Here is a 27231-nt window from a genome sequence, read left to right on the forward strand (position 1 = left end):
CATAATGGTTAACCCTTCCCAATCTAGGGAGCAGAATCAGCAATCTATTGGTAAGCTCATGCTTGGCACTACCCTCCTTCTACCTGCAGTTTTCATCTTAAAAACATAGGAAACAATCTCCAACTTGGCTAGACTCTTTTAATTAGGTCCCAGTCAGAGGAAGCCTTATTCAGTGACTTTCCCCTACGCTTATGAGGAAAACAGCGCACATTCATAAAGCAAATTTTTCTCCTTTGCAGGGTATATACAGTATGGGAGGTGGAGGTGGCAGTGGGTATCCTAAGATGAAAAAGCAATATCACAAATACATTGCTCCAGCCAGGGTAAACTTTTATGTTTGTTTTTTATTCATGTAATTTTTTCACATATATTTTTACCCCTTTTTCAACACTTGTTAACTACTCACACACATCTATACTTTACACTGCACTGTCACTCTTTTTCCATTTTTCGTGTGATGCCCTGGGGGGGGTCCTGGGCTGGCCTTTTTTTGGGGTGCTCTGCGCCCTGGACCCCTTAGTGTTAGGGCCTGCTAGTGACAGAGAAGCCGTGACGTGGCCTAGCAGCCTCCCATGTATTAACAAATTCATGCAACTAATATCTCTGAATTTCTATTACCATATAGTCTTCATATATTGTTGCAAGTATAATTCCGTGTGCTGAGGAACAACAGGGGGTTAAACCCCCTTTTTCTAATCAGACCTATATACGCAGCACTTGTGGCTGACCATACCCTACTGCGAGTGCTGCTGTATGTAATTCAGCCATGTGATGTGTATGCGGACGCTGCATCTTAATTACGCATGCCCCTGAAATGGTGTTACAATGCACAGACGCGCCTGCGTTCACACCACCACACCCCTGTTACCATCAACCACCCCCTGTCACCACCCACAAGCGGCACGTCCTGTCACTCATGCTTGCGGAGCGTCTGTGTACAGGGTGCGATCACTTCCCGATCGCAGTGACTGGTTCGCGCACTGCATCTTGCACGCATGCACAGATTGCAAACATCAGCAGGCTGCGGGCGAACGCACCCTTGCGACCGGTTTCTAAATCAGGCCCTAAGTTTAAAGAGTGTGCACACCCAGCTCTGGTGCCTGAACTCTAATGATAAATCTCTTGCTGTGTTGCATTTCTAAGGACCAAGCTTTAAGCACACTTATCCTGCTTGTTTCATAGCCCCACAATGAGTTCCACTTTGTACAGATATGTTGTGGTAGTGTGTCCTCTATGACATTCATATGGTGATGCCCTTGGGTTGATCATCTGGCTGTAGCTCTGCCTTTCAGGTTTGTGTGGGTCCATGTGGCCAAATGTTTTAGGTGAATAAAGTAATAAATAGTTTGGAATTTATTCACACAGTAAAACTACTGAATACAGGGCCTGATTCAGACCCGCTCGTGAGCGCATAGCGCTCGCAAGCGTGACGGTCGGCCAGTGCGCCATGCGCGTGCCCCGGAGTGAGTGAGAACTTCACTCGCTCCGGGGCTCGCTACAAAATGGGGCGGCTGTCAATGTTGATCGACAGCTCGCCCCGTTTTGTAGGCGAGGAGGGGGGGGTGGCTGAACCAACGGAGGCAGGGTTGTGGCAGGGTTGCCTACCCTCCCGATTTGGGCAGGAGCCTCCCGATAATCGGGTGCAGCTCCCGCCCCCCCGGAAAGGCAGGCAAGCCTCCCGGTGGCTGCCGATCCCCCGACATCCCCCCGCAATTTACACCTAACCCCCTGCGAGGGCAGCCAGTGATGCGATTCGCGTCATTTTGGCCCCGCTCCCTGCCTCACAATGCCTGTATTATCGGCATTGTGTAGCGGGGGCGGGGCCAAAATGACGCGATCGCATGACCCTGCCCCCGTGACGCCTACAAATGCCAGGCACCCGTCCGGACATGCCCCCTTTTTTGGCCACGCCCCCCGCTGCCCTGCCGATCTGGCTGCTCCCTCCCGGAAGGAGCAGCCAGAAAGTCGGCAACTATGGTTTGTGGGCGTCCCTACTGACATCATTCGTGATGTCAGTAGTGAACTTCCTGCTCTATTAGAGCAGGAAATCACTCGGGCTTGCAGGAACAGAGACCCTACCACAAGGGTCTCGTCGCAAACCCAATGGTCGCAATAATCGCGACCATCGCCAGGCCACTCGCAAAAGCTGTGGGTGGTCACCCACAACTATGCGAGCAGCCTGGAGGTGGATTTTTAATTTTAAAAAATCCACCATGATTCAGAACGAGCGCTTGCAAATAGTAATGTCTCAACTGCTATCTAATAGCATTCTTACAGTTATATCAGTCTGCAGTAATAAAGTATACTTCCATGTCATCTTTTAATGGAAAAAGCACATGCTGTACGTACTGATTTGACCTTAATAATACTTTAAATTTGGCGTTGCCTTTTGCTGCAATTTTGTTAGTTATTGACGCTGTCCGGCCATGTGCTGTATTTTAAATGAATAGTGTAAGGTATTTTTCTTTTAGCATTTACTATCATCACTGTAATGGTGCATATACTCCCCTTGCTGAGCTGGGCACATCTTGCATCTACGACCAGCTAACTTAGAGCTAAGCACATTTTGCACTAATGATTTTGCAGTAACGATTTAGAGGCAATATGCATACACACTTACCAATCGTTCAGCACTGTCAGCGCTGACATCACAGCTGGACAGGAATTTGCCCACCCAGCTGTGATGTCAGGACCGCCCATACGCACAGCCAGGGCCGTTTCTAGGGGCAGGCGACCCGTGCAATCACACGGGGCGCGCTGCCTCCTACCCCTGCTGTAGAAACAGCATGTTAACTGCCGGGCGCCCACTGAGATTCAGTTACCAGCGGGCGCCCGGCAGAGCAGCTGGAGACGGAGGCGGAGATGGAGACGGAGGCGGAGATGGAGACGGAGGCTCCTGCTTCCGGCTGCCGGCTCCCACAATGTGCACTATGGGAGGACGTCATGACGTCTTTCCCATAGTGCAGAGAGAGGAGCATCCAGTTACCACCCACAGCTTATGCGAGCGTCCATGATGATGGTCGCGATGGTCTTGCGACGGGCTTGCGATGAGACCCTGCGGTAGGGTCTCGGTAGGGTCTCGCTGCCGCAAGCCCTGGAGTGATTTGGGCTCTATCAGAGCCAAAATCACTCCCACTGACATCACTAGTGATGTCAGTGGGGCCGGACCCAGACGGTAGGCGTTCCCATGGGAACGCCTCCGTCTGGAAGACACGCCCCCGGCACGCCCACCAAAGGGGGCGTGCTGTCAGTCACCATCAACAGCACGCCCCCTTTGGTGCGAGACCCCGGGCGACGGCTACCCCGTCGCTCAGGATCGCGCATGAGCACGACAGAGCTCCCTCCGTCGTGCGCATGTACATTAGGGCACCATCGACCCACTTGCGAGCGTCCTGCGCTCGCGAGCGGGTCTGAATTAGGCCCAGAGTTCCCGCTGAGGTATGTGCAAGCTCTGGCGCAGCGGTTGTTTTACCACTTTTCCAAACCACCTACAAACGGGGGGAGGCACTGCACACACTGTCACTGTCTGATCCTGGCCCTGATTGCTACAAACGGGGGGCACTGCACACACTGTCACTGTCTGATCCTGGCCCTGATTGCTACAAACGGGGGGCACTGCACACACTGTCACTGTCTGATCCTGGCCCTGATTGCTACAAACGGGGGGCACTGCACACACTGTCACTGTCTGATCCTGGCCCGGATTGCTACAAACGGTGGGGGGGGGCACACACTGTCACTGTCTGATCCTGGCCCTGATTGCTACAAACGGGGGGCATTGCACACTCCGTCACTGTCTGATCCTGGCCCTGATTGCTACAAACGGGGGGCACTGCACACACTGTCACTGTCTGATCCTGGCCCTGATTACTGCAAACGGGGGGCACTGCACACACTGTCTGATCCTGGCCCTGATTGCGGCAAATGGGGGGCACTGCACACACTGTCACGGTCTGATCTTGGCCCTTATTGCTGATCTTTGCTTGTAAATAAATGCAATTTAGGGGTACATAAAAATGGGAGCAACTATATTTTTGTGGCATTTTAGGGTGCTTTAAAAAAAATGCACCTGCTACAGCCACCAGCAATCCCAAAAACACTTGTTTATTCCATAAAGCCCCCCCAAATTACACCTACCACACTACTTTACACCCATTTTTTGACCCCAAAAATTCCATGTCATTATTAGAGGGAATTAAGTTAATGAAAAAAATATTTTTTGCCTAATTAGTTATTAGGGGAAGGGAGGGGGGGTGCCCAAGGGGTTCTGACCCAAGTCCCCACATTTTCAGCCCAAAATAGAGGTTTTGCACATTTTTTCACCTGCTCTGAGATGGTGAAAACTATTCGCCTCTTTTAGCTGCAAGAAATTTGCATGTGCGGAAGCCGCGGCTAATAGGATAGCACGATACGCCTTTTTGGCAAAAACTTTACAAGTGTAAACCTATCACCAAACCGCAGCTTTTCGTGGCTAATTGAATCCGCCCGTAAGTGAGGAACAGCTATTGTCCATGTGGCGCTTATTATTTTGTGCTTCATGACAGGCTGCCCAGTTTTGCTCAGGGGAACAGGGGGATTGTTACTGTGTAAAGCATATTATATGCTGCCACTGAAGGGTAATGCAAAGAAAATGATCATATAAAGACATGGCAGAGTCAGATAGGAGACAATGAGGAGACAAAGAGTTTGCAGAAGACAAATAGTAACACTTTATCAAAATGTGTCAATTGTTAGAAACAAGCATGTATGTATTTTTACACTACTTATATGTACAGTAATAAATACCAGCCCAAAAAGTATACATTAATTCATTTTATTAAAAATATGCAAAAAGTGATCTTTTTCTTTGCTGTGTCTGTGATGTGGGTGATGGTATGATTTATGTGCAGCGGCAGCCTCCACTCCACCTCCTCTGTGGCACCTCGGCAAGGCGGACGTTGCCAGCTGTGCGTCCCTCTGCTCTCACAGCAGGTGGTCCTGTAACGCTGATCCTGGTGAACTCAGCTGGCATTTGGCGGGCAGGTATGGCGTTCCGGGGCATATAGTGTCTTATGGCCCCTCCTAGGTGGATATTCCTCTCTCTTCTCCACGCCCAGTGGTCGTCCCCTCTCATCACCTAGTTAAAACACAAAAGAAAATTCTGATTCAACTTTTCAGGGACATATTCACATAATAATCTGCTAGTTGGACGTCCATGCTCTAGAATAAAATACACATCTTGTGGGTCCTAGAATCAGTTTTTTCGCCTATGAATGTGACAAAGGCAAAACATTTAGGGCTGAGGCATAGTTGGACTCAACATTCGGGTAATTTACGTTTTAGAAAGTCATATATAAAAATAGTCTATTTCCACCCATATGTAGAGCTCGTGATGCGCACCAGTTGGTAACGATAGCATATGAGCCTGGGTTACACCAGGCAAACATTGCAGACACTTACAGATGTGTCCACATACATCTATCCTCCGAGCGCTACAAATCGTGTTACACATAACACGGGAGCTGCGTGTGACTCGGTAGTGGCGAGCATCTTTTCGGGCCAATTTTTACCTTCATATGTGTCTGACTCACACAGCAATGTGAATAGGTCGCACATGCAGCTTCTGCTAATTAAAATGATATGCGGCGGGATGCCTATATTCTGTGTGCGACTGCGGGTGTATCTGCATGTGAACTGCTACGCTACAGTGTCACAGCCGCATGCAGATATGGCGCGAGGTTAGACGTATGAGGACACATCTGTACGTCCCATTTGTGCCCATGTCTAAAACAATTCATTTTATGAATAACAAATACATCCACTATTATGCATAAACAAAACTACTAAAAACTCGCTATTATAGCAGAAACAATTCCCAGTTTTGTGTACGAAAAGTTTTAATTAATGACATGTATGAGAAGCATCCGCTATGCCTCAGCAATACAGAGAGCACCAATCAGTGATGTGTATGAGAAGCATCCGCTATGCCTGAGCAATACAGAGAGCACCAATCAATTATGTGTATGAGAAGCATCCGCTATGCCTGAGCAATACAGAGAGCACCAATCAGTGATGTGTATGAGAAGCATCCGCTATGCCTGAGCAATACAGAGAGCACCAATCAGTGACATGTATGAGAAGCATCCGCTATGCCTGAGCAGCCCCAATCAGTGATGTATATGAGAAGCATCCGCTATACCTGAGCAATACAGAGAGCACCAATCAGTGATGTGTATGAGAAGCATCCGCTATGCCTGAGCAATACAGAGAGCACCAATCAATTATGTGTATGAGAAGCATCCGCTATGCCTGAGCAATACAGAGAGCACCAATCAGTGATGTGTATGAGAAGCATCCGCTATGCCTGAGCAATACAGAGAGCACCAATCAGTGACATGTATGAGAAGCATCCGCTATGCCTGAGCAGCCCCAATCAGTGATGTATATGAGAAGCATCCGCTATACCTGAGCAATACAGATAGCACCAATCAGTGATGTGTATGAGAAGCATCCGCTATGCCTGAGCAATACAGAGAGCACCAATCAGTGACATGTATGAGAAGCATCCGCTATGCCTGAGCAGCCCCAATCAGTGATGTGTATGAGAAGCATCCGCTATACCTGAGCAGTACAGAGAACACCAATCAGTGATGTATATGAGAAACATCCGCTATACCTGAGCAATACAGAGAGCACCAATCAGTGATGTGTATGAGAAGCATCCGCTATACCTGAGCAGTACAGAGAACACCAATCAGTGATGTATATGAGAAACATCCGCTATACCTGAGCAATACAGAGAGCACCAATCAGTGATGTATATGAGAAACATCCGCTATACCTGAGCAATACAGAGAGCACCAATCAGTGATGTGTATGAGAAGCATCCGCTATGCCTGAGCAATATAGAGAGCACCAATCAGTGGCGTGTATGAGAAGCATCCACTATGCCTGAGCAACCCCAATCAGTGATGTGTATGAGAAGCATCCGCTATACCTGAGCAATATAGAGAGCACCAATCAGTGACGTGTATGAGAAGCATCCGCTATGCCTGAGCAACCCCAATCAGTGATGTGTATGAGAAGCATCCGCTATACCTGAGCAATACACAGAGCACCAATCAGTGACGTGTATGAGAAGCATCCGCTATGCCTGAGCAACCCCAATCAGTGATGTGTATGAGAAGCATCCGCTATACCTGAGCAATACAGAGAGCACCAATCAGTGATGTGTATGAGAAGCATCCGCTATGCCTGAGCAACCCCAATCAGTGATGTGTATGAGAAGCATCCGCTATACCTGAGCAATACAGAGAGCACCAATCAGTGATGTGTATGAGAAGCATCCGCTATGCCTGAGCAATATAGAGAGCACCAATCAGTGACATGCATGAGAAGCATCCGCTATGCCTGAGCAATACAGAGAGCACCAATCAGTGTGAGCGAAATAATAGGCAATCTGATGCATCATGTGACCTTAAGCTCTACCAGGGAAGTATTACAATGAATGCAACATTGTGCCAGACGCCCCCATATGCTATCCCTGTGTCAGGAGCACCTAAAGTGACATTGCTGAGCACGGTATTCCCTCCCTATATGAAACCTTTCTGTATCGAAACTCATGAAGTGCCATTACTAAGCCCTGTGTCCCCAGGAGACTCGCTGATGCTGGCTTTGTGTATAGAGAAGGTAATATATGGCAGAGGCTAGGGGTGGACATTGTGCTGCTCTTAGCTGCAGTACTTATTTGCATTTAGTGCTACTTTATTCTCCCATGCCATACAGCAGGGGTTGGCAATAAGTGGCCCTCCAGCTGTTGTTGAACTACACATCTTAGCATGCATTGCAACATGCATTGGCATTGGTCAAATAGCAAAACTGCTGCAAGGCATGCTGGGATGTGTAGTTCTACAACAGCTGGGGGGGTACTTATTGCCCACCCCTACCATAAAGTGACCCCACTGACATGGGATGTGATGCTGGCTTGGAGAATGTGACATAAAGTCACTAGGAAGCACGTCCCATTCTGCTGGCTGTAATCTGGGGCTGGACAGTTACATGTGCTCAGTTGTACCCTGTCTTTGGAGGTCAGTGCTGACAATAGTGCACTCACCAAGCTGTGATAGGAATATAAAACTTGCAGCAGAAGTTAGAGTTGGGGCAATGAGTCTGGAACTATGGGTGCAGGACTATGGCATTTGGGGGAATAGTTTTAGATGATCTAAGTGTGGCTCCTGGCAGATCAGGGCCAAGGCTTAGATTGTCCTCATTTTTCAATCTTGGAATGTAGGTAACACACATTACAGATAAACCTAGACACAGCACAACTCTTACTGCAAGAGCCTGTGGTGTATGCTGAGAAACGCATTGCTGTAGTGACTGTGGTTCTCCGAGACAAAAATCATGGGACAAGCACTAGCCTGCCCTGTTATCTGCCTCCAATTAGCTTTTCATTACCTAGTGATACCAAAGTGTAAGTATACTAACTCAGCATCTCTGTGCAAAATCACTGTACATATTATCCTCCCAACTGTGCTAGAACTTTGTTTTGCTCAACTGGAGTGACGGTTTTCCCCATTGATATCACAAAATAAAACATACTTGCCTAACCTCCTGATTTGGTCGGGAGCCTCCCGAAAATCAGGTGCCGCTCCCGACCTCCCGAGATGGCAGACAAGTCTCCCGGTTGCCGCTGACCCCCCTCCTGTCCCACCGCCAACCCCCCCTGTCCCACCGCAGTCTCCCGGCAGTGAAGGGGGGCGGTGACGCGATTCGCGTCATTTTGGCACCGCCCCCCGCTTCACACTACCTGTAATATCGGCAGTGTGTAGCGGGGCTGGGGCCAAAATGACGCGCTTGCGTGGCTCCGCCCTGCCCGCAAAAACATCTCATCTTGCCGGCCCCACCCCCTGGCCACGCCCCCCCAGTAATGCCGATCTGGCTGCTCCCTCCCGGAAGGGGCAGCCAGATAGTCGGCATGTATGCAATAAAATTCCCACTAGAGGTGTTTTCCCACTAAAGCTGGTTACACACTGACAGATTGTTTTGATGGGGACGAGGAAGGGGGCGATTTTTCGGCAAATTGAAAGCCCCAATATCTGTGCTACACAATATCCAATTTTATATTAGAAGCTCCCGATTTTTCACCACACTACATTCATTTTACATATGTCCACCCACAAGGAGGATGACTAAGTGACAGGAGAACACAGGGAATACGGGCAGATTATGGAGGATGACATGGTGACAGGAGATCACAGGGAATACGGCCAGTTTATGGAGGATGACATAGTGACAGAAGAACACAGGGTATACGGGCAGATTATGGAGGATGACATAGTGACAGAAGAACACAGGGGATACGGGCAGATTATGGAGGATGACATAGTGACAGGAGAACACAGGGAATACGGGCAGATTATGGAGGATGACATAGTGACAGGAGAACACAGGGAATAAGGGCAGATTATGGAGGATGACATAGTGACAGGAGAACACAGGGGATATGGGCAGATTATGGAGGATGACATAGCAGATTATGGAGGATGACATAGTGACAGGAGATCACAGGGAATACGGGCAGATTATGGAGGATGACATAGTGACAGGAGAACACAGGGGATATGGGCAGATTATGGAGGATGACATAGTGACAGGAGAACACAGGGGATATGGGCAGATTATGGAGGATGACATAGTGACAGGAGAACACACGGGATATGGGCAGATTATGGAGGATGACATAGTGACAGGAGATCACAGGGAATACGGGCAGATTATGGAGGATGACATAGTGACAGGAGATCACAGGGAATACGGGCAGATTATGGAGGATGACATAGTGACAGGAGAACACAGGGAATACGGGCAGATTATGGAGGATGACATAGTGACAGGAGAACACAGGGAATATGGGCAGATTATGGAGGATGACATAGTGACAGGAGAACACAGGGGATATGGGCAGATTATGGAGGATGACATAGTGACAGGAGAACACAGGGGATACGGGCAGATTATGGAGGATGACATAGTGACAGGAGAACACAGGAGATACGGGCAAATTATGGAGGATGTCATAGTGACAGGAGAATACAGGGAATACTGGCAGATTATGGAGGATAAAATAGTGACAGGAGAACACAGGGGATACGGGCAGATTATGGAGGATGACATAGTGACAGGAGAACACAGGGGATATGGGCAGATTATGGAGGATGACATAGTGACAGGAGAACACAGGGGATACGGGCAGATTACGGAGGATGACATAGTGACAGGAGAACACAGGGGATACGGGCAGATTACGGAGGATGACATAGTGACAGGAGAACACAGGGGATACGGGCAGATTATGGAGGATGACATAGTGACAGGAGAACACAGGGGATACGGGCAGATTATGGAGGATGACATAGTGACAGGAGAACACAGGGAATACGGGCAAATTATGGAGGATGTCATAGTGACAGGAGAATACAGGGAATACTGGCAGATTATGGAGGATAAAATAGTGACAGGAGAACACAGGGGATACGGGCAGATTATGGAGGATGACATAGTGACAGGAGAACACAGGGGATACGGGCAGATTATGGAGAATGACATAGTGACAGGAGAACACAGGGGATACGGGCAGATTATGGAGAATGACATAGTGACAGGAGAACACAGGGGATACGGGCAGATTATGGAGAATGACATAGTGACAGGAAAACACAGGGAATATGGGCAGATTATGGAGGATGACATAGTGACAGGAGAACACAGGGGATACGGGCAGATTATGGAGAATGACATAGTGACAGGAGAACACAGGGGATACGGGCAGATTATGGAGGATGACATAGTGACAGGAGAACACAGGGAATATGGGCAGATTATGGAGGATGACATAGTGACAGGAGAACACAGGGAATACGGGCAGATTATGGAGGATGACATAGTGACAGGAGAACACAGGGAATAAGGGCAGATTATGGAGAATGACATAGTGACAGGAGAACACGGGATAGGGGCATATTATGGAGAATGACATAGTGACAGGAGAACACAGGGGATACGGGCAGATTATGGAGGATGACATAGTGACAGGAGAACACAGGGGATATGGGCAGATTATGGAGGATGACATAGTGACAGGAGAACACAGGGGATACGGGCAGATTATGAAGGATGACATAGTGACAGGAGGACACAGGGGATACGGACAGATTATGAAGGATGACATAGTGACAGGAGGACACAGGGGATACGGGCAGATTATGGAGGATGATATAGTGACAGGAGAACACAGGGGATACGGGCAGATTATGGAGGATGACATAGTGACAGGAGAACACAGGGGATACGGGCAGATTATGGAGGATGACATAGTGACAGGAGAACACAGGGGATACGGGCAGATTATGGAGGATGACATAGTGACAGGAGAACACAGGGAATACGGGCAGATTATGGAGGATGACATAGTGACAGGAGGACACAGGGGATACGGGCAGATTACGGAGGATGACATAGTGACAGGAGAACACAGGGGATACGGCAGATTATGGAGGATGACATAGTGACAGGAGAACACAGGGAATACGGGCAGTTTATGGAGGATGACATAGTGACAGGAGAACACAGGGAATACGGGAAGATTATGGAGGATGACATAGTGACAGGAGAACACAGGGAATACAGGCAGATTATGGAGGATGACATAGTGACAGGAGAACACAGGGGAATATGGGCAGATTATGGAGGATGACATAGTGACAGGAGAACACAGGGGATACGGGCAGATTATGGAGATTGCACACACACTGCTCAATATCGGGAAATTGAGGCCGAGATTTTCGTTCTTGACCGACAGATCGTTTAGTGGAAGGAATGCGTTTCTGGATGTTTTCTAACCATTTTATCAGTAAAATGCTAAAACGATCGTTCATACACACTATAACATAAATCAGGCCGATCACCCAATTATTGACAAATCGCCCCAATAATTGTATAGTGTGTAGGTAACTTTACTCCCAGTGTGGTCCATCACATTCTCACCCATGAACTTAATCTACTACATTACACACCTCTTCCAGCTGTTCTGGAGACACGTATGTGCGGCGCTGGATCCTGGCCCAAAATGCATTTTTTTTCTTCTGGAAGAACCTTAGTGGATACACTTTAGCAATGTCATCGTACATTCTTTTGTAAAAAAGTTTGTCTTCCTCTGTTTGATTGGCCAGAAAACTACAGAATCAGAAGACCACAGTAAGTTTTTGCAACATAATAACCATCAAATTTGCAAACATGTCTATATTACCAGTATTACAGAGGACCTACCATGTTTTCCACAGCTCCTTGTATGCCAAGTACAAGGCTACGTATAGACTGTGGTATGGAAGGGTAGAGCCCTTCTCTGGGCATAATGCTGTATAGGGACTCTCTTTACTGAACACAATTTAGTAATGAGATTTCCATAGATCATTTCCTCTCCAGCTATTGTATCATTTATCAGCTATCCAAAACGATTCCTATTTTGTTAGCGCCATCTCAGGATGGCAGTAACAGAAAGAATCACCTTGATCTTTTTAAAAGAATGGGCATATCGTTCCTCTCCCAGAAATAAATAGTGTTTTTGGGGGATAATGTTGTATTTTTACATTATGCTGTCTGTTATACTGATGGCCTGGCCAGGTACATAATCAGAGGAGGTCTCTAGAGTGATAACTAACTTTTACAGCTCTGGATTTTTGTCTCAATGGCAGCTGGGTATTGGTGCTCACCTTCCATGCTGATAAATCACTGTTGAATCACTGTGGTATGTACACTTATATTGCCACGAAAATCAGTGATAAAAGATTAGACTGGCCAGTACATTGTTGTGTCCTGATGTTACACTGATAGCTACGGTATAATTTGTCAATTTAAGTTGGAACACAGGAAACTTTATTGTCTGTAAATTGTTTTTACATGAGTAAATAACCCCTGACTTGGTTAGTCAGTTCTTCTGGAACATTTTGCATTCCGGTCTCATCTGATGAATCAATGAGTTAAAATACTTACAGTGCGCAGTAAAAGTTGCCGATGGTGTACTCATCCTCAGTGAGACCGGCCCTCTTGAAATAAATGAGGGCCATCGCCAGTAAGTACTAGAATAGAAATACCAGATTCATTATTAGATGGAGAAATGCGTGTATACATACACCAGCGGTACTATTGTCCTCTGTTGGGAATAACATTGGTAACATGGCTATGGGATTTGGGAACGTAGTTTTGGAGGATCTAAATTAGGGATGTGCAGGCTCGGATAGGTTTGAATTTGCACGCTGAGTTCAGATTTTTCCCTCCAAAAAAAGGCAAAATGTCATCTTGCATGGACAAACATCATCATTCCTGGACAAAAGTCCAGGAATGATGATGTTTGTCCATGCAAGATGACGTTTTGCTTCTTTCTGAGTTCCGTTTTTTTGGAGGGAAAAATCCGAACACAGCGTGCAAATTCAAACCTATCCGAGCCTGCACATCCCTAATCTAAATATGATCTAGTAGTGCCCACTCTAGGATTTGTTTGGCAGGGTGCTGACCATCGATGGGCAATATTTTGCGCGCGATGCATTGCTAAATCTGAAACATATAGTTAATTCAGTTATGGATATGCATTTAAATATGTACATAGAACCACTGCTTATTATTTATACCCTTTTGAATTCAATTCAGTAATTCATAATATGCCACACAATAGTGCCCTCACCAATTCATAATATGCCAGACAATAGTGCCGTCACCAATTCATAATATGCCACACAATAGTGCCCTCACCAATTCATAATATAAGGCATTTTTATCACAATCCGCATTTATTAATGCTCACGACTTTCAAATGAAGTAATGTAGGTAGTATGTGTATTAGCACGATGCAGAAACATCGGTGGCGGGTCTATAATGGGTACAGGTCATCCAATAGAAGTATCTTTCCAGCAATATATTGGGAAGATGGAGCCCTCATGACAGATAGCAAAGAATCGGCCACTATGCAAGATACATTGTTGGATCGATGGCCGTACAGCCAGGAGCAAGTATGGGGAGGGGCACAACATGGGCACAAGCACAGCCAGCACTGGTATGGGGGGTGCTTTACTATGAGAGCCCCCTCATCTCTTAGCATGCCTCTGAGATAACCTTAGACACAAATAACGTTTTGTCAGAAGAGACAGTCATTGGTATATGTACATTACCGGAAGCGATATGGGGTACTTCCATATGAAATAAAAAACATATGAAGTTGGAATCCCCTATAAACTATTTGTATAGTGAGAGAAGTACTGGCTCATAATAATAAGGAAATACCTTGTCGGACATCCACATTTTTGTATCCCTCCACAGGAAACGCTGGATTGTAGGTAATTCTGAAATCAAAAGCATGAAATGTAAAAATGTTGCAGGATATAGTGGGGAAAATTACAGAATTTCATTGGTTGATAGGTAACTGACTTTCTACACAGCTACCCATAAAATAGTATTAATTATGCTATAAATGTAATACATAAAGTAATGTAGCATATAAATTATAAACTAGAGATGAGCGGTTCGGATTCTGTGGAATCCGAACCGCTCCGAACATTGGGGATCCGAGTCCACCCGAACTCTGTTCGGGTGTTCACCGCCTGACTTGGATCCCCGTTCGGGGCCGAACGGCGGCCGCCTGATGTCGGATTCTCACTAGAGAATCCGACATCAGGGCTCCTATTGTGTAGGGCAGAGCGCTGTGATAGCGCTCTGCCCTACACAGACACAAACACACAGCCGCCAGCGGCAGCTGTGTGTTTGTTACAGCAGCCAATGAGAGTCACACAGACTCTCATTGGCTGCTGCACGGAGGGAGCCGGCTGGAGCTCACACATGAGCTCCGTCTTCCGGCTCCCTCCTCAGCGTGTGACAGGAGAGCGGACGGCGCGAGAGCGGGTATACAGGTAAGTTTTTTTTTTATTTTTTTTACTTGTGTAAGGGCCGGGGGCGCTACTGGGGGGGGTCTGCTACTGGGGGTTCCTGCTACTGAGGGTGCGGGGGGCCATACTACTGGTAGGGGCCTGCTACTGGGGGGGCCATACTACTGGGGGGGCATACTACTGGGGGGGGGCTGCTACTGGGGCAGCCTACTACTGGGGGTGGCCTGCTACTGGGGGGGCCTACTACTGGGGGGGGCCTGCTACTGGGGGAGCCATACTACTGGGGGGCCATACTACTGGGGGGGCCATACTACTGGGGGGGCCATACTACGGGGGGGCTACTACTGGGGTAGCCTACTACAGGGGGGGCCTGCTACTGGGGCAGCCTACTACTGGGGGGCCATACTACTGGGGAGACCATACTACTGGGGGGGGCATACTATTGGGGGGGCCATACTACAGGGGGGCTACTACTGGGGCAGCCTACTACTGGGGGGCCATACTACTGGGGAGACCATACTACTGGGGGGGGCATACTATTGGGGGGGCCATACTACAGGGGGGGCTACTACTGGGGCAGCCTACTACTGGGGGCTGCTACTGGGGCAGCCTACTACTGGGGGGGCCATACTATAGGGGGGGCTACTACTTGGGCAGCCTACTACTGGGGGGGCCTACTACTGGGGGGCATACTACTGGGGGGCATTCTACTGGGGGCACTGCATAGGGGACCCTTCTACTAAGGGGACTGCATAGGGGGCACCACTGCTGGGGGCATTGTGTAAGGGACACCACTACTGTGGGCATTGTGTAAAAGGGGCACTACTGTGGGCATTGTGTAAAAGGGGCACTACTGTGGGCATTGTGTAAAAGGGTCACTACTGTGGGCATTGTGTAAAAGGGTCACTACTGTGTCGTAACATAAATAAGAGACACTACTTTATGGTGTAATGTGAATCAGGCCCTAAGTGCGGTGTAATGTGAATAAGATTGTGCACTGTGACTCCTTGGGCCGTAGCCCACTATGTAAACAAGTATTGTGACTCTGCTGGCCGTATCCCACTGGGTGGGTGCACTACTTTTCATTTCTGCCACTGCTGTGTGGCAATGTGTCATAGATGTGCTTTATACTGTGGTGTCTGTGTCGTTGTGCCGCTGCTTTTTCGCTTAGTAACCAGTCAGCTCACTGCAACCTTTGGCCAATAATGTTGAAAACAATATTATAAGCTGTGAGGTGGTCTAAATTGACTGGAAATTAATGTTATTGAGGTTAATAATACTCTAGGAAGAAAAAAAAGACCAATTTATGTGATTTTAGCTTTTTTTGTCAATTTTTGTAAACAAATCCAAATCCAAAGCCAGTCACCGCAGTTTGGCAAATCCAAATCCAAAGCTGGACGACGAATTAGAACCAAATCCAAATCCGGCAAAAATGGTCCGGCGCACATCCCTAATATAAACAAAACTTTGCAAATGAATCTTGTCTTATTAAAGTTGAAATCTTCCTGTGCTGGGAGGAGCTTACTCTGCCACCATGCTTTATAGGGGTTTTGCTGAATGCTTTGAACCCATTGGGCAAACCAGCAACTCTCCAGCTTTCAATGTTAACTGCTCACCAATGGGTGCCAAGATAGTGCTGGCAGGGTGTTTACTTATTACCCAGGCTTGTCTGAGGCCCTGGCTGTGGGCCGGTGCCAGCGAAGTATGCAGATGAATGCTCCCCAGTGCTCATTGGGTGGTACATAGGGGACCTTACAAACTTTTGCTATGGGGCCTTCAAATACCTAGTTACACCCCTGGGTCCAGATATGGGGGGTGGGGATTATAACAAAACTACAATGGTGTTTAGTAACTAATTTTTAACAGTATTTGCATAGCCGCTTGTGTGCCGCTCTGCACATCTGTCCTTCCCTGTATCAGGCCCAGTAGTCACTGAGAAACTCCACTTGGAAGAACCAATAGTTGGTAAAATTCATCCATCACCAGAAAATGGAAAGAGTGGATTTTACAAACTATTGGTTCTTCCAAGTAGAGTTTATCAGTGATTACTGATTATTAAGCATCAATAGTGAAGTGCACCCTGAGACATTATGTGTAAGTGATAATAAATAAGAAGAGAATAAGCCTTACCCAGCAATTCATAGAAAGCCTCTCTCTCCTTCTGTCTGAGGAAAGTAGACAGGGAATCTTGGCTGCTGTCTACTCTCCTCCTCTTAGCAGGATGTAACTCGGCTGGCGTCCTGTGATTAGAAAGTTTTCTCTATTATATATGATAATAATGATCAATTACAGTATTTTCAAATGATGGATAATGGATACTATGTAGCATCCTTAAATGCCCCTCTGCAATTCATTGTTTGCTGTATTTTGTGTGCGCCCAGCACAGGAGGGTAACATACCGCTTTTGGGAAATGCCATCATAAAATGGGGGTGCAGCTACTTCTGCAGGATTGTAGTTCTGGCTAATATGCTCATTGTGATAACTGTTATAATGTGAGGTTATAATGTCATCCTACTGAGAGTATAACAGCAATCCCCAATTAGTGGCCTCTCCTAAGTGCCAATAGTAATCCAAATAGTTTTGTAGGTGAAAAGAAACTCTGTAGCCCCCCACAGATCAGGTAATTCCTCTGTAAATGTGCTTTAATCTTATTTAAATACTTTGTCCCAGAAAATGACGATTTGCATGTGGAATCATTTTGAGGGTCATATCGGCTCCTTGACTGAATACATTTTGTTATATTTAATTTTTGAAAATAGAATATTAGATCTAAAACTATAACAAAGTTAGGGGTGTATTTACTAAGCCTTGGTTGGAGATAAAGTGGACGGAGATAAGGTACCAGCAATCAGCTCCTAACTGCCATGTCACAGACTGTTTTTGAAAAATGACAGTTAGGAGCTAGTTGGCTGGTACTTTATCTCCACCCAAGGCTTAGTAAGCAGACCCTTAGTTACAAATCTGTACCCTTTATACTGGCCTGCAGAAATCAGTGGTATTGTATGTCTGCATAATATCTGACTTACCAGTGTGACCCCCATTACTACTCTCCCTATAGCTTTCTATTGTAGTGACTCGCTTATGGTACTTACCCACTGTCCATATCTCTGCTTGTCACTCACAACCAGAAAAGACTGAAGAGTCCTAATTAGGACTGGAGTCCTAATTAAACTAAATAAAACTAAAATCTACCTAAAAATGAAATAAATATATAAAATATAATAAAATACTAACTAACACTAATTCTAAGTAGAAAATAATAAAATAAATATATATAAATATAAAAAGATAATAAAATATAAATAAATCCTATCCTACTGCCTATATCTAATTCCAAGAATAATATAATAAATGAAATATATATAAATAAATATAAAAAAACTTATCCTACTGCCTATATCTAATTCTAAGTATAATATAATAAATGAAATATATATATAAATAAATATAAAAAAACTTATCCTACTGCCTATACCTAATTCTAAGTAAAATATAATAAATTAAATATATGAATAACTAAATAAATAACTAAATAAATCAATAAAGAAATAAATGAAGCTAAAGTCTTATGCTCGTCAGTGGTCTGGCTGTTATGTCATAAGACTCCAGAGCTCTCAGCCAGGTTGAATAAACAAGTGATGTCACAATGACAACCTTTGATGACTAATGTTTTAGTGCTGTTGTCATGGATACAGCATGACTTAATGGGCCACTGAAGCTAAAATGCTGCATTACATAAAGGAACTAATAGTAACATTTACAATTAAATATCACATCTATCTTAGTAACCTGTTACCAATTAATATATGTGACATGAGGCAGTAATTGTGGTGGAAGATTTTGTCATATGCATACCAGTTTTCTTGTTTTTAGGTCTACTAAGAAAACTTGCAGTTAGCCTATCTTAGGCCACTGACACAACAGAAAATGGCTATGGGGCCCAGAGGTGAGAGACCCAGGCAATGCTAAAAGAGTAGAGCAATGGGTCCAAATGCATTCCCAGTGATTTTCCCAATTGGTATCTGGAGGAAAGGGGGGTATAAGTGAATACTATCTACAAATTCTGCTATAGGCACAATTATACTATGTTCCAAAGAAGTGTATTAGTGATAGTGACCCGGATCTCTGTGATTACATTGTCTGCTATATTATGGAGAGATAAAGGGCCTTATTTATCAACCAGGTTTATCACTCAAAAGGAATGATAAAACTTGTTGCGTATGATAATGGTGCTCCAGCCAATCAGCTCCTAACTGTCATTTTTCAAACAGATGACAGTTGGGAGCTGATTGGCTGGAGCACCATTATCATACGCAACAAGTTTTATCTGTCATTGTGAATGATAAAACTCATTGATACATGAGGCAAAAAATGTGAGTGACAGGTTACTGGGGTGTAAGATACGCTGCGCTCACAGTGTCATCACTACACAATCATATAGTCCTCATGTATTTTTTGAATATTCTAATTGCACCTACTTGAATATGTGGGTTACTTATATCAAGCAACTGTATATTGGACCTGATTCAGCATTTATTGCAAATGCAACTGCGTACGCAGATCTGTTAATGGTGTGTACTGCGCATACGTATCATCATGCAAGGTGTCACGGCACCCTAGGCAAAACATTTTCCTGCCACCCCCACTTACTAGCTTCTCACAAATGACTTCTGAGGCTGCGGTCCAGATACACCGATGTCTGATGCAAAGCGCTGTCCAAACTCCACTGCTGCATGGCTCCTAGATGGGCTGGAGGGGAGACTAAATGTTAGGACACAGCGGCCGGCAGCACTGAGAAGGGACTGACCACATTGCTGCTCAGTTGGGGCCATTCTGCACATGCATGGCCGGGAATTGCTGGGTCATACAGACATACTGCACTGGGAGCCGGGTCTGGGGCTTCCAGGAGCAGATTCATTTGTATAAATGTAAAAAAAAAACATTTAACTTTTTTGAGATGGAAAAAGTGCTTTTTATCTACTATGCAGCAGGGCGTCTTTTGGCTTCAAGTGCATAATGCACAGGACTTACCATTTACCACAGCCCCTCTCCCTTCCCAGCTGGGCTGATTTGTAATTGCCGCAGTCGGACAGTGTTTGTTTCCCATTTACTGGTCTCCTCAGGGACCAGCCAACTTATAGCACCTTACTGCGCACCTCCTGTTCCTGTAACTGAACAAACCCCTGGTGCGGCCCCGTGATCATGATGTGTGCACTGTCGCAAGAAGGAAGGATGTAAATAGCCCCTCCATGGACCCCACATCACCATCACCATGTATGGATTCTGAGCAGCACCTCCCTGCCGGGGCCCCTTCCGCACACTCACTGCACCACTGAAGCCTTTATCCATCCTCCATGTTGTATCAGTCTCCAAGTTAGGACTCACTGCTCAGGATCTACATGTGAGCCAGCACCTGCTTCAACAGGCCATCTCTCCAGGAATCTTTGAAATTTGGTGTGAAGACATGCTCCAGCAAAGTAACCCTCTGCACCATGCAGGGTACACACAAGGGATTAATGGAGGGGAGGACAATAAGTAGTATCGATTCCTACCTATCTATACACTCTAAAATGTCGCTATTTAACGTAGTAAGTTTCCAAAGCACAAAAAGATATTATTCATCAAAAAGCAGATAGTTACACGCCTTGAACTAAAATACAATTGGCGCAAAAGATTATACATAAACACGTTACAGTCAATACATTACGCAGGCGCTCTGGATCCAGATTTCCGGCACCAAAGGTGAAGCCTCCGTCAACAGAAAGAATATAATGACTAACTAACAGGTCCAGGGTGCTTGCATATAAACCCTTACAAAGATTAGGCAATACAATAGAAACAAGTTGGCATAATCCTGTTGGTCCTTCTTGGTTCTTCTGTCATAGGTCAGTTGTACAATGATAACTAATCAATAGACACTACATACAAAGTATATTCTGACACATAATTCTCTATAATCCATAACTTGCAGACGCATGTTACAATCTCCTTGCCGATGGAACCAGAGATCTGCAAATAAAATGTGGTTTAGAATAGCACCAAACACGATGTGGCTACTACATACTAAACCTTAGATTTCAAATACATGCGTTTTATAACATTATACAATAATGAATAAACCTTCTAATATTAGCCTTTATACTAAGGAACCTTTTAGGAAATTTGTGTATGTGTAAGTGTAAGAGAATCTTGCGTAAAGTTGCTAATATGCGTGGTGCGTTTATGTGTACAGTGCTTATGATAAAGTCTATGTGTGTGTGTTATACAATTCAGTGTATTTATGATGGATTAATATTTATTTTTTATCCCTTTCTAACATATTTTTAAACTACAGTGCAAGGTGTTACAAGCAGCTAGGTTCACTTTCAAGCAGGGTAGAGACCCCCAGCTGACTGCCGTTGCCACTTCGTCTGATAGTTAATTCAAAGATTTTCCTCTGCCTATTTAGAATACACTTGTCAGTACTTCTTAAGCAAACCTCCGACCATTGTTTCTAACTTCTCATTCACACAAATTAAATTGTGCATATCAGTGTCTGGGTTATATTTCAATTGCCACAGCCATACTTGTCTGTATGCGGGGCTTCTCAATTTATATGTAAAACACTCACAGTATCCTGGTGTATATATTTTTTAATTACTTTTGTCAGACATGTATACAGAAGCTGTTTCTCATTACTAACTAAACCCTGCATGAATATTGTGTTTGTCAGTGTGAGAGTGTTGTATATTATTCGGTATTTAGTGTTGTGCGAATGTGTGGCTACGTGCACACACTGGGTGCGTGCGCACGCAATGGTGCGTCATGGATTGTACCAACATAAATCGGACAGCGGACGACCATATTGTCCAATAACAGTTGAATTGCGGTCTCATGCAATTATTCGACTTCGACAGTCCACCCTTTGATAGCAAACAAGACGCTATCACAATTTTATCCTAGTTAGTCATGCATAATAAATTATTATCTAATGTCCTATATGGCATGATACAGTTAGGTCATTGAACCGTTAGTAATGCACCTCGGGAAGGTGTAAAACAACCCTTATATGCGCTCAGCGGATCTATACGGGACCATGGGCAGGATGTGGGATCTCATCGAACCTATAAGAGTGGAGAGGGGGATATGGAGACTACATTAACTAGGAAGTTTAAAGGAACATTTGCAATATTTTATCATACATGACCAATCCTAAGCAATCACCTGATAGTAAACTCTAGTTCAGGATGGTAATACAGTGTGTCATTTACCTTGGTATCCATATTATTGCTACTAACCACCATCATGATTTCATTCTCCCTGTTGGTTTTAGAAGCACCTTTTTCACACTTCATCACAGTAGGAACACACCTGACACATAAGCCAATTACTAAGATGACAACCACTATGAGAATCAGGAGTTTACCTACTCTAGCAACCAACTCCTGGACCCACTTCCCTAGACCGGAGAACCATTTTACGGCGTTCAACCAAGAGAACCACTCTTCTACCTTTTCCTCTACTTCAGCCACTGAAGCATTATAGTTCTTACGAAATTCCCATTTTAACTGCAGAATCTCATCCATCTTCCAGTCTATCACCTCCTTGGGGTCATTAGTGTTATTGGTGATGTACGTACAACACTTGATACCAAACTGGGTGGCTAGAGTCACACAGTATCCACCAGTAACAGCAGTTAAATAATTTAACACTAGCCTATGTTGCACAAGTTCTTTCTTATAAGCTTGTAACTCCCTACCTGTATACCTAAATGTGTCATCATACATCTCGGTGATATTATCTATTAATTTAGCAAGATCTTGGATATTTTTAAAATTTAGTGTACCCCGAGCGATCCTGGTGGGATCCAATGTGACTAAAACTTGAAAGCCAGTTGTTTCACTAATCAATTGTGTGGCTTTATGTACATCACCAGGTATCATATTTCTTTTGTCTCTATGTTCATTCTGTGTGTGAAGATATGGTGATGGTGTGTTTTTATGAATACCAAGCATTTCACCATGTGTAAGGGTCATTACCTCTGGGAGTACTCTTCCCAGATAACACAAACCTTTGGAACTCGGAGAGAGCCACTTATACACTTTTCTACCACATATAAAATATACATCATTGGGGAGAACATAAGGAATAGTAAACATCATTATCGACACACACATTTCCCTCGCAAGTGATCCTATTTCAAGTTCTCCCATTTGACTCATACAATTTTCTGGTTATAATACCATGGCACAATACCCTTCTGGTACCCTACCAACCATTTCTTTGGTGGAACTTAGTGTATGTTTATACCGGAAGTGTCTTCCACCTAGTCTAATTGTGTGTAAAAGTTTAAGATTTATAGGTTCGCTATCAGCTCTTAGTGAGAAGGTCATCATCTGGTTATTCCCCGTTACCTCTCAACTTCCTGGTTTATTGAAGTTGGTGATGTTCAAACATAAAAGTGATCTATCTACTTGGTACTGGTGGAGTTTAAAATGAGGTGGTTTGGACTTAAGAAATTTTCCATCCAGTGCATCCCCTCTTTGCAGTTCTAAGACCTTAGAGACATTTAATGGGAACGGCACTATCCCTACATTATGCTGTCCCTGAGGCACATGAGAACACACCCAACAGTCAGTCTGGTTTAAAACTTTGTCCACCATAGTATGATAATCCTCTAAAGGATACCCACCCCAATACTGGTTATACTTAGGCTGGCACCGTTGGATGCATCTCTCATCGACTACGGACCCACAAAATTCACACATACAATAATCCTCAGACGATAGACCCTTACACTGTCTCCGAGTTTCCAGAATAACAGATCTCTTAACAATTATTGTACTGGGTTTGGTCAGGTACCGCCCTTGTGACTGTATTGCTCCTTCTCCCAACTCCACTCCATTGATATCACCATCAGCTCCCCTCTCCATCCTCTGTCCTCCGTCACAGAAATGAGACATCCCAAGACAAACTATAATGAGAAAAACCCAGGAAGAAAGACCCCTCGTAATCACAGCCCATCACTCCATTGTGTCAGAGTCTGTATTTGTTGTGGACCCGGGGTGGAAACAGGAGCAGACACAGGTTTAAACTGAAAGGTGGGTTGTTTAATGTGACTGTTTGTAGACATGAATAAACATAAACTAAAGTCTAGTAATAAACAAACTGATATATGTGGCTGAAGGAAGCTGCAGTGAATGGGAGTAACGAATGTCCAGATCAGTGACAGAGATGAATCCAGATGAACTGTGGGAGTGAAGTGAAAATCCTGGTTTGCTGAATAGTGGCTGAAGGGGATATCCAGTAATGCAGTGATGCTGGCTGAAATGGAGATCCGGAAATGCTGTGATGCGTGAACTGAGGAGACTGGTGCAGGTAGGAGTGGGTTAACTGAGGAGAGAGTCTGGTGGAAGGCACAGGACTGATCTCAGCAGTGAGCAAGGCTAGGCAGAGTTGTGCAGGCTATGCAGGGAGCCAGAGACCAACAAGGAGCTAGAGCTAGCACCGGAACACAAGTCTGGGTACAGGAGCGCAGAGAACTCTCTCTCACAGCTACGTTGTGAACACGTTGCACTGGCAACTACAGGGAGCTCCAAACACCCTTAAGTACCCAGTAGCGGAACGTGATAGGCCAGAGAGAGCAGGTGACCTACAGACGATTGGCCTGCTATGTCACATGGCCAAAGACAACATGGCGGTGCCCAGACACCTGTGACACAGAGATGCTGCTAGACTTACCCTTGCCAGGATGGTCCAATGCTGGCAGACCTCTGTGTACAGCTAATGCCAGTCTCCACATGCCAGCTCCCCTGACAGAAGGACCGCACCACAGCGCCCTCATCGGTAAAGACCGCAAACCTCCACGCCGCAAAACCCTGGTCGTGACACATTGCTGGAATAGTGGTCTGTATATTTCTCTAGCTCAGGTGTTCCACTGCAGTCACCAACTCTCCCGGAACAGGCTCGCAATTGACAGGTCCACGTTATCTGCCTCGATTCCACCATGTATCTCCTCCGGGTGATTAACCTTTTTGCATTGGCTGGAATGGACCCAGGTATCTCTCTCGGCTGCTTTCACAGATATTGTACTTGTCAGCAGCACCTGATATGGTCCTTCCCACCGGTTAGTCAAACAACCTGAATGCAAGAAATTATGGATCATTACATATTCTCCAGGTTCAACATCATGACAGTTTGTCTCAGGCATATCAGGTGACAATATTTTCAATTTCTGCTGTTGTTGTTTCAATAGCTTACTCATTTTTATAAGATACCTCACAGTAACCTCGTTATTACCCTTTAAATCATCCTGTGGACTTACAATCAAATGAGGTTGCTTACCGAACAGTATCTCAAAGGGCGACAGATTAAGAGGCGGCCTGGGGGGACGTCCTGACGGTATTATTACCCATCAACTTACACATGTTCTGGAAGACATCACCTGTGAAATGAGTACCCCTATTACTATAAATAATTCTAGGGATACCATATCTGCATACAAACTCCTGTACAGCCTTTTTGTCAGTGAATACAGCAGTATTAGTGGCAGCTGAATATGTCTCTTATCCAATTAGAAAACACATCTGCACAAACTAATACATACTTAAGATTCCTGCAGGGTGGTAATTGGATGACATCAATTTGTATTACCTGAAAAGGTCCGTCTGTCAGAGGGATGTGTGATGACTCGGACAGTATTGTTTTCCCAACGTTTTTCCTCAAGCAGGTCAGAGTCAGACCGTGCGCTGCCTCAGCCAAGCTTGGGTAATATGCCTTGGGAGCCATTGGCTTAATTTGTTCATCTCTCCAGAGTGCAGAGGACTCTGGCTCACATCCCTTTGATCTCCAGACTGCCTTTTCTTGAATGGAACACAGATTTTGCATCTCAATATTTATTCTTAAACCTGCTGCCCCTTTTTGCAGCTTCGTCTGCCCTGTTATTGGAACAGCTGTTAACAGTAATGTTGTAGCCCCTGGGTTTAGACAAAGTCCCAAGTATTTGACCCAGGTCTGGCATGGCCATAGTTTGTTCTTTGCAACCTTGTGCCCTGTTTATGAGAAATGAAGCACGACAGTTTAGTATCATTAAACATGACAAACAAAATCGGAGTACAACAATAAATCATCTACATATTAGATCCATTGCTTTAAAAACATGCCCTGTATAGTTTCACTGCAGATATACTGCAGGGGTTAATGTGCTTCAGTTCTTAATCTCAATGTTTACTGTAAACAAGGGCCCTGATTCAGAGCCGGACGCTCTGACCAGAGCGCTCGCTCTGAATCAGGGCCCACCTCCATAAATATGGAGCGTCCTCCTGGACGCTCGTATAGCTGTGGGTCACCACCCACAGCATATACGAGCGTGCAGGATGATGGTCGCGATGGTCTTGACCATCGTGACCATCGCCACTGCGAGCAGAAGCCTGTGGTTGAGTTTCTCAACCGCAAGGCCAGGAGTGATTTTGGCTCTATCAGAGCCAAAATCACTCCCAATGACATCACTAGTGATGTCAGTGGGGCCGGCTTCTGACGGTAGGCGTTCCCTTGTGAACGCCTCCGTCTGGCAGACACGCCCCCGGCACGCCCACCAAAGGGGGCGTGCTGTCAATCAACATCGACAGCACGCCCCCTTTGATCAGACACTACGAGCGAAGAAAAGTCCTTCGCTCGTCGCGTCTCGCGCATGCGCACGACGGAGCTCCCTCCGTCGTGCGCATGCGCAGTGCAGACCATCGACCCACTTGCGAGCGGACAGCCGCTCGCAAGTGGGTCTGAATCAGGCCCAAGGACACTTGATTTTACCAACATGTACAATGACTTGAGGCTTACACACACTTATTACATTTCCTTAGAGGTGCAATGTCCTAGAGGTGACTTAAAACACATTTTTTTCATTGCTGGACTTACTCTTCAAGTGCTAATAATACTCCCCCTCCTGCCACGCTCTCCACTACTCTCACCGCTTTCAACTGCTGCCCCTACTGGTTGCAGATTAACAGTTTGGGCAATGGCTGAATTTACAGTGGATTCATCATCATCTATAATTAATTTTTCCTGTGGGTGACTTAAATCAGGGTAAAGTTACTTATTACGATTTTTTTTTAATGATTTTTGAGATTGACTGTACCTTCACCCCCATCCACATAGGGCGATGGTGGTGTGCGTGAACTACTGACAGTACCTTCCGCAACGCTACCTTGCTGTGCATACGTGCTATTTCGCGGCGTGCACGCAACGCTATTTAGAGCTGCATGCGCACTCCCCTGCATCGTGCATGCGACGCTGGTTTGCGTCGCATGCACACCCCTAAGCCACGTATCCCTCTCGTGCTGC

General features: G+C 45.5%; 1 protein-coding gene across 1 annotated transcript; it reads right to left on the bottom strand.

The window, feature by feature from the left end:
• Positions 1-4879: 4879 nt before the first annotated feature.
• Positions 4880-17108, bottom strand: LOC148501822 (speedy protein 1-A-like). Its single transcript, XM_088449891.1, has 5 exons — positions 17043-17108; positions 14314-14372; positions 13030-13115; positions 12054-12213; positions 4880-5116 (listed from the first exon to the last, which is right to left on the bottom strand). The coding sequence occupies exons 2-5, from the start codon at positions 14329-14331 to the stop codon at positions 4880-4882; spliced, it is 501 nt and encodes a 166-aa protein (XP_088306017.1). The 5' UTR covers positions 14332-14372; positions 17043-17108.
• Between the last annotated feature and the right edge of the window lie 10123 nt (positions 17109-27231).

The sequence above is a fragment of the Taudactylus pleione genome, unplaced genomic scaffold (assembly GCF_031769625.1).
Source record: "Taudactylus pleione unplaced genomic scaffold, aTauple2 ptg000500l, whole genome shotgun sequence".
In the NCBI taxonomy this organism is placed as follows: Eukaryota; Metazoa; Chordata; class Amphibia; order Anura; family Myobatrachidae; genus Taudactylus; species Taudactylus pleione.

Excerpts from the sequence above, each read along its gene's own strand:
- LOC148501822 (XM_088449891.1), bottom strand. Across the intron at positions 12,214-13,029 it reads GGCAACTTTTACTGCGCACT|TTTTCTGGCCAATCAAACAG; the intron begins GTAAGTATTTTA and ends CTGATTCTGTAG. Across the intron at positions 5,117-12,053 it reads CTCCAGAACAGCTGGAAGAG|GTGATGAGAGGGGACGACCA; the intron begins GTGTGTAATGTA and ends TGTTTTAACTAG.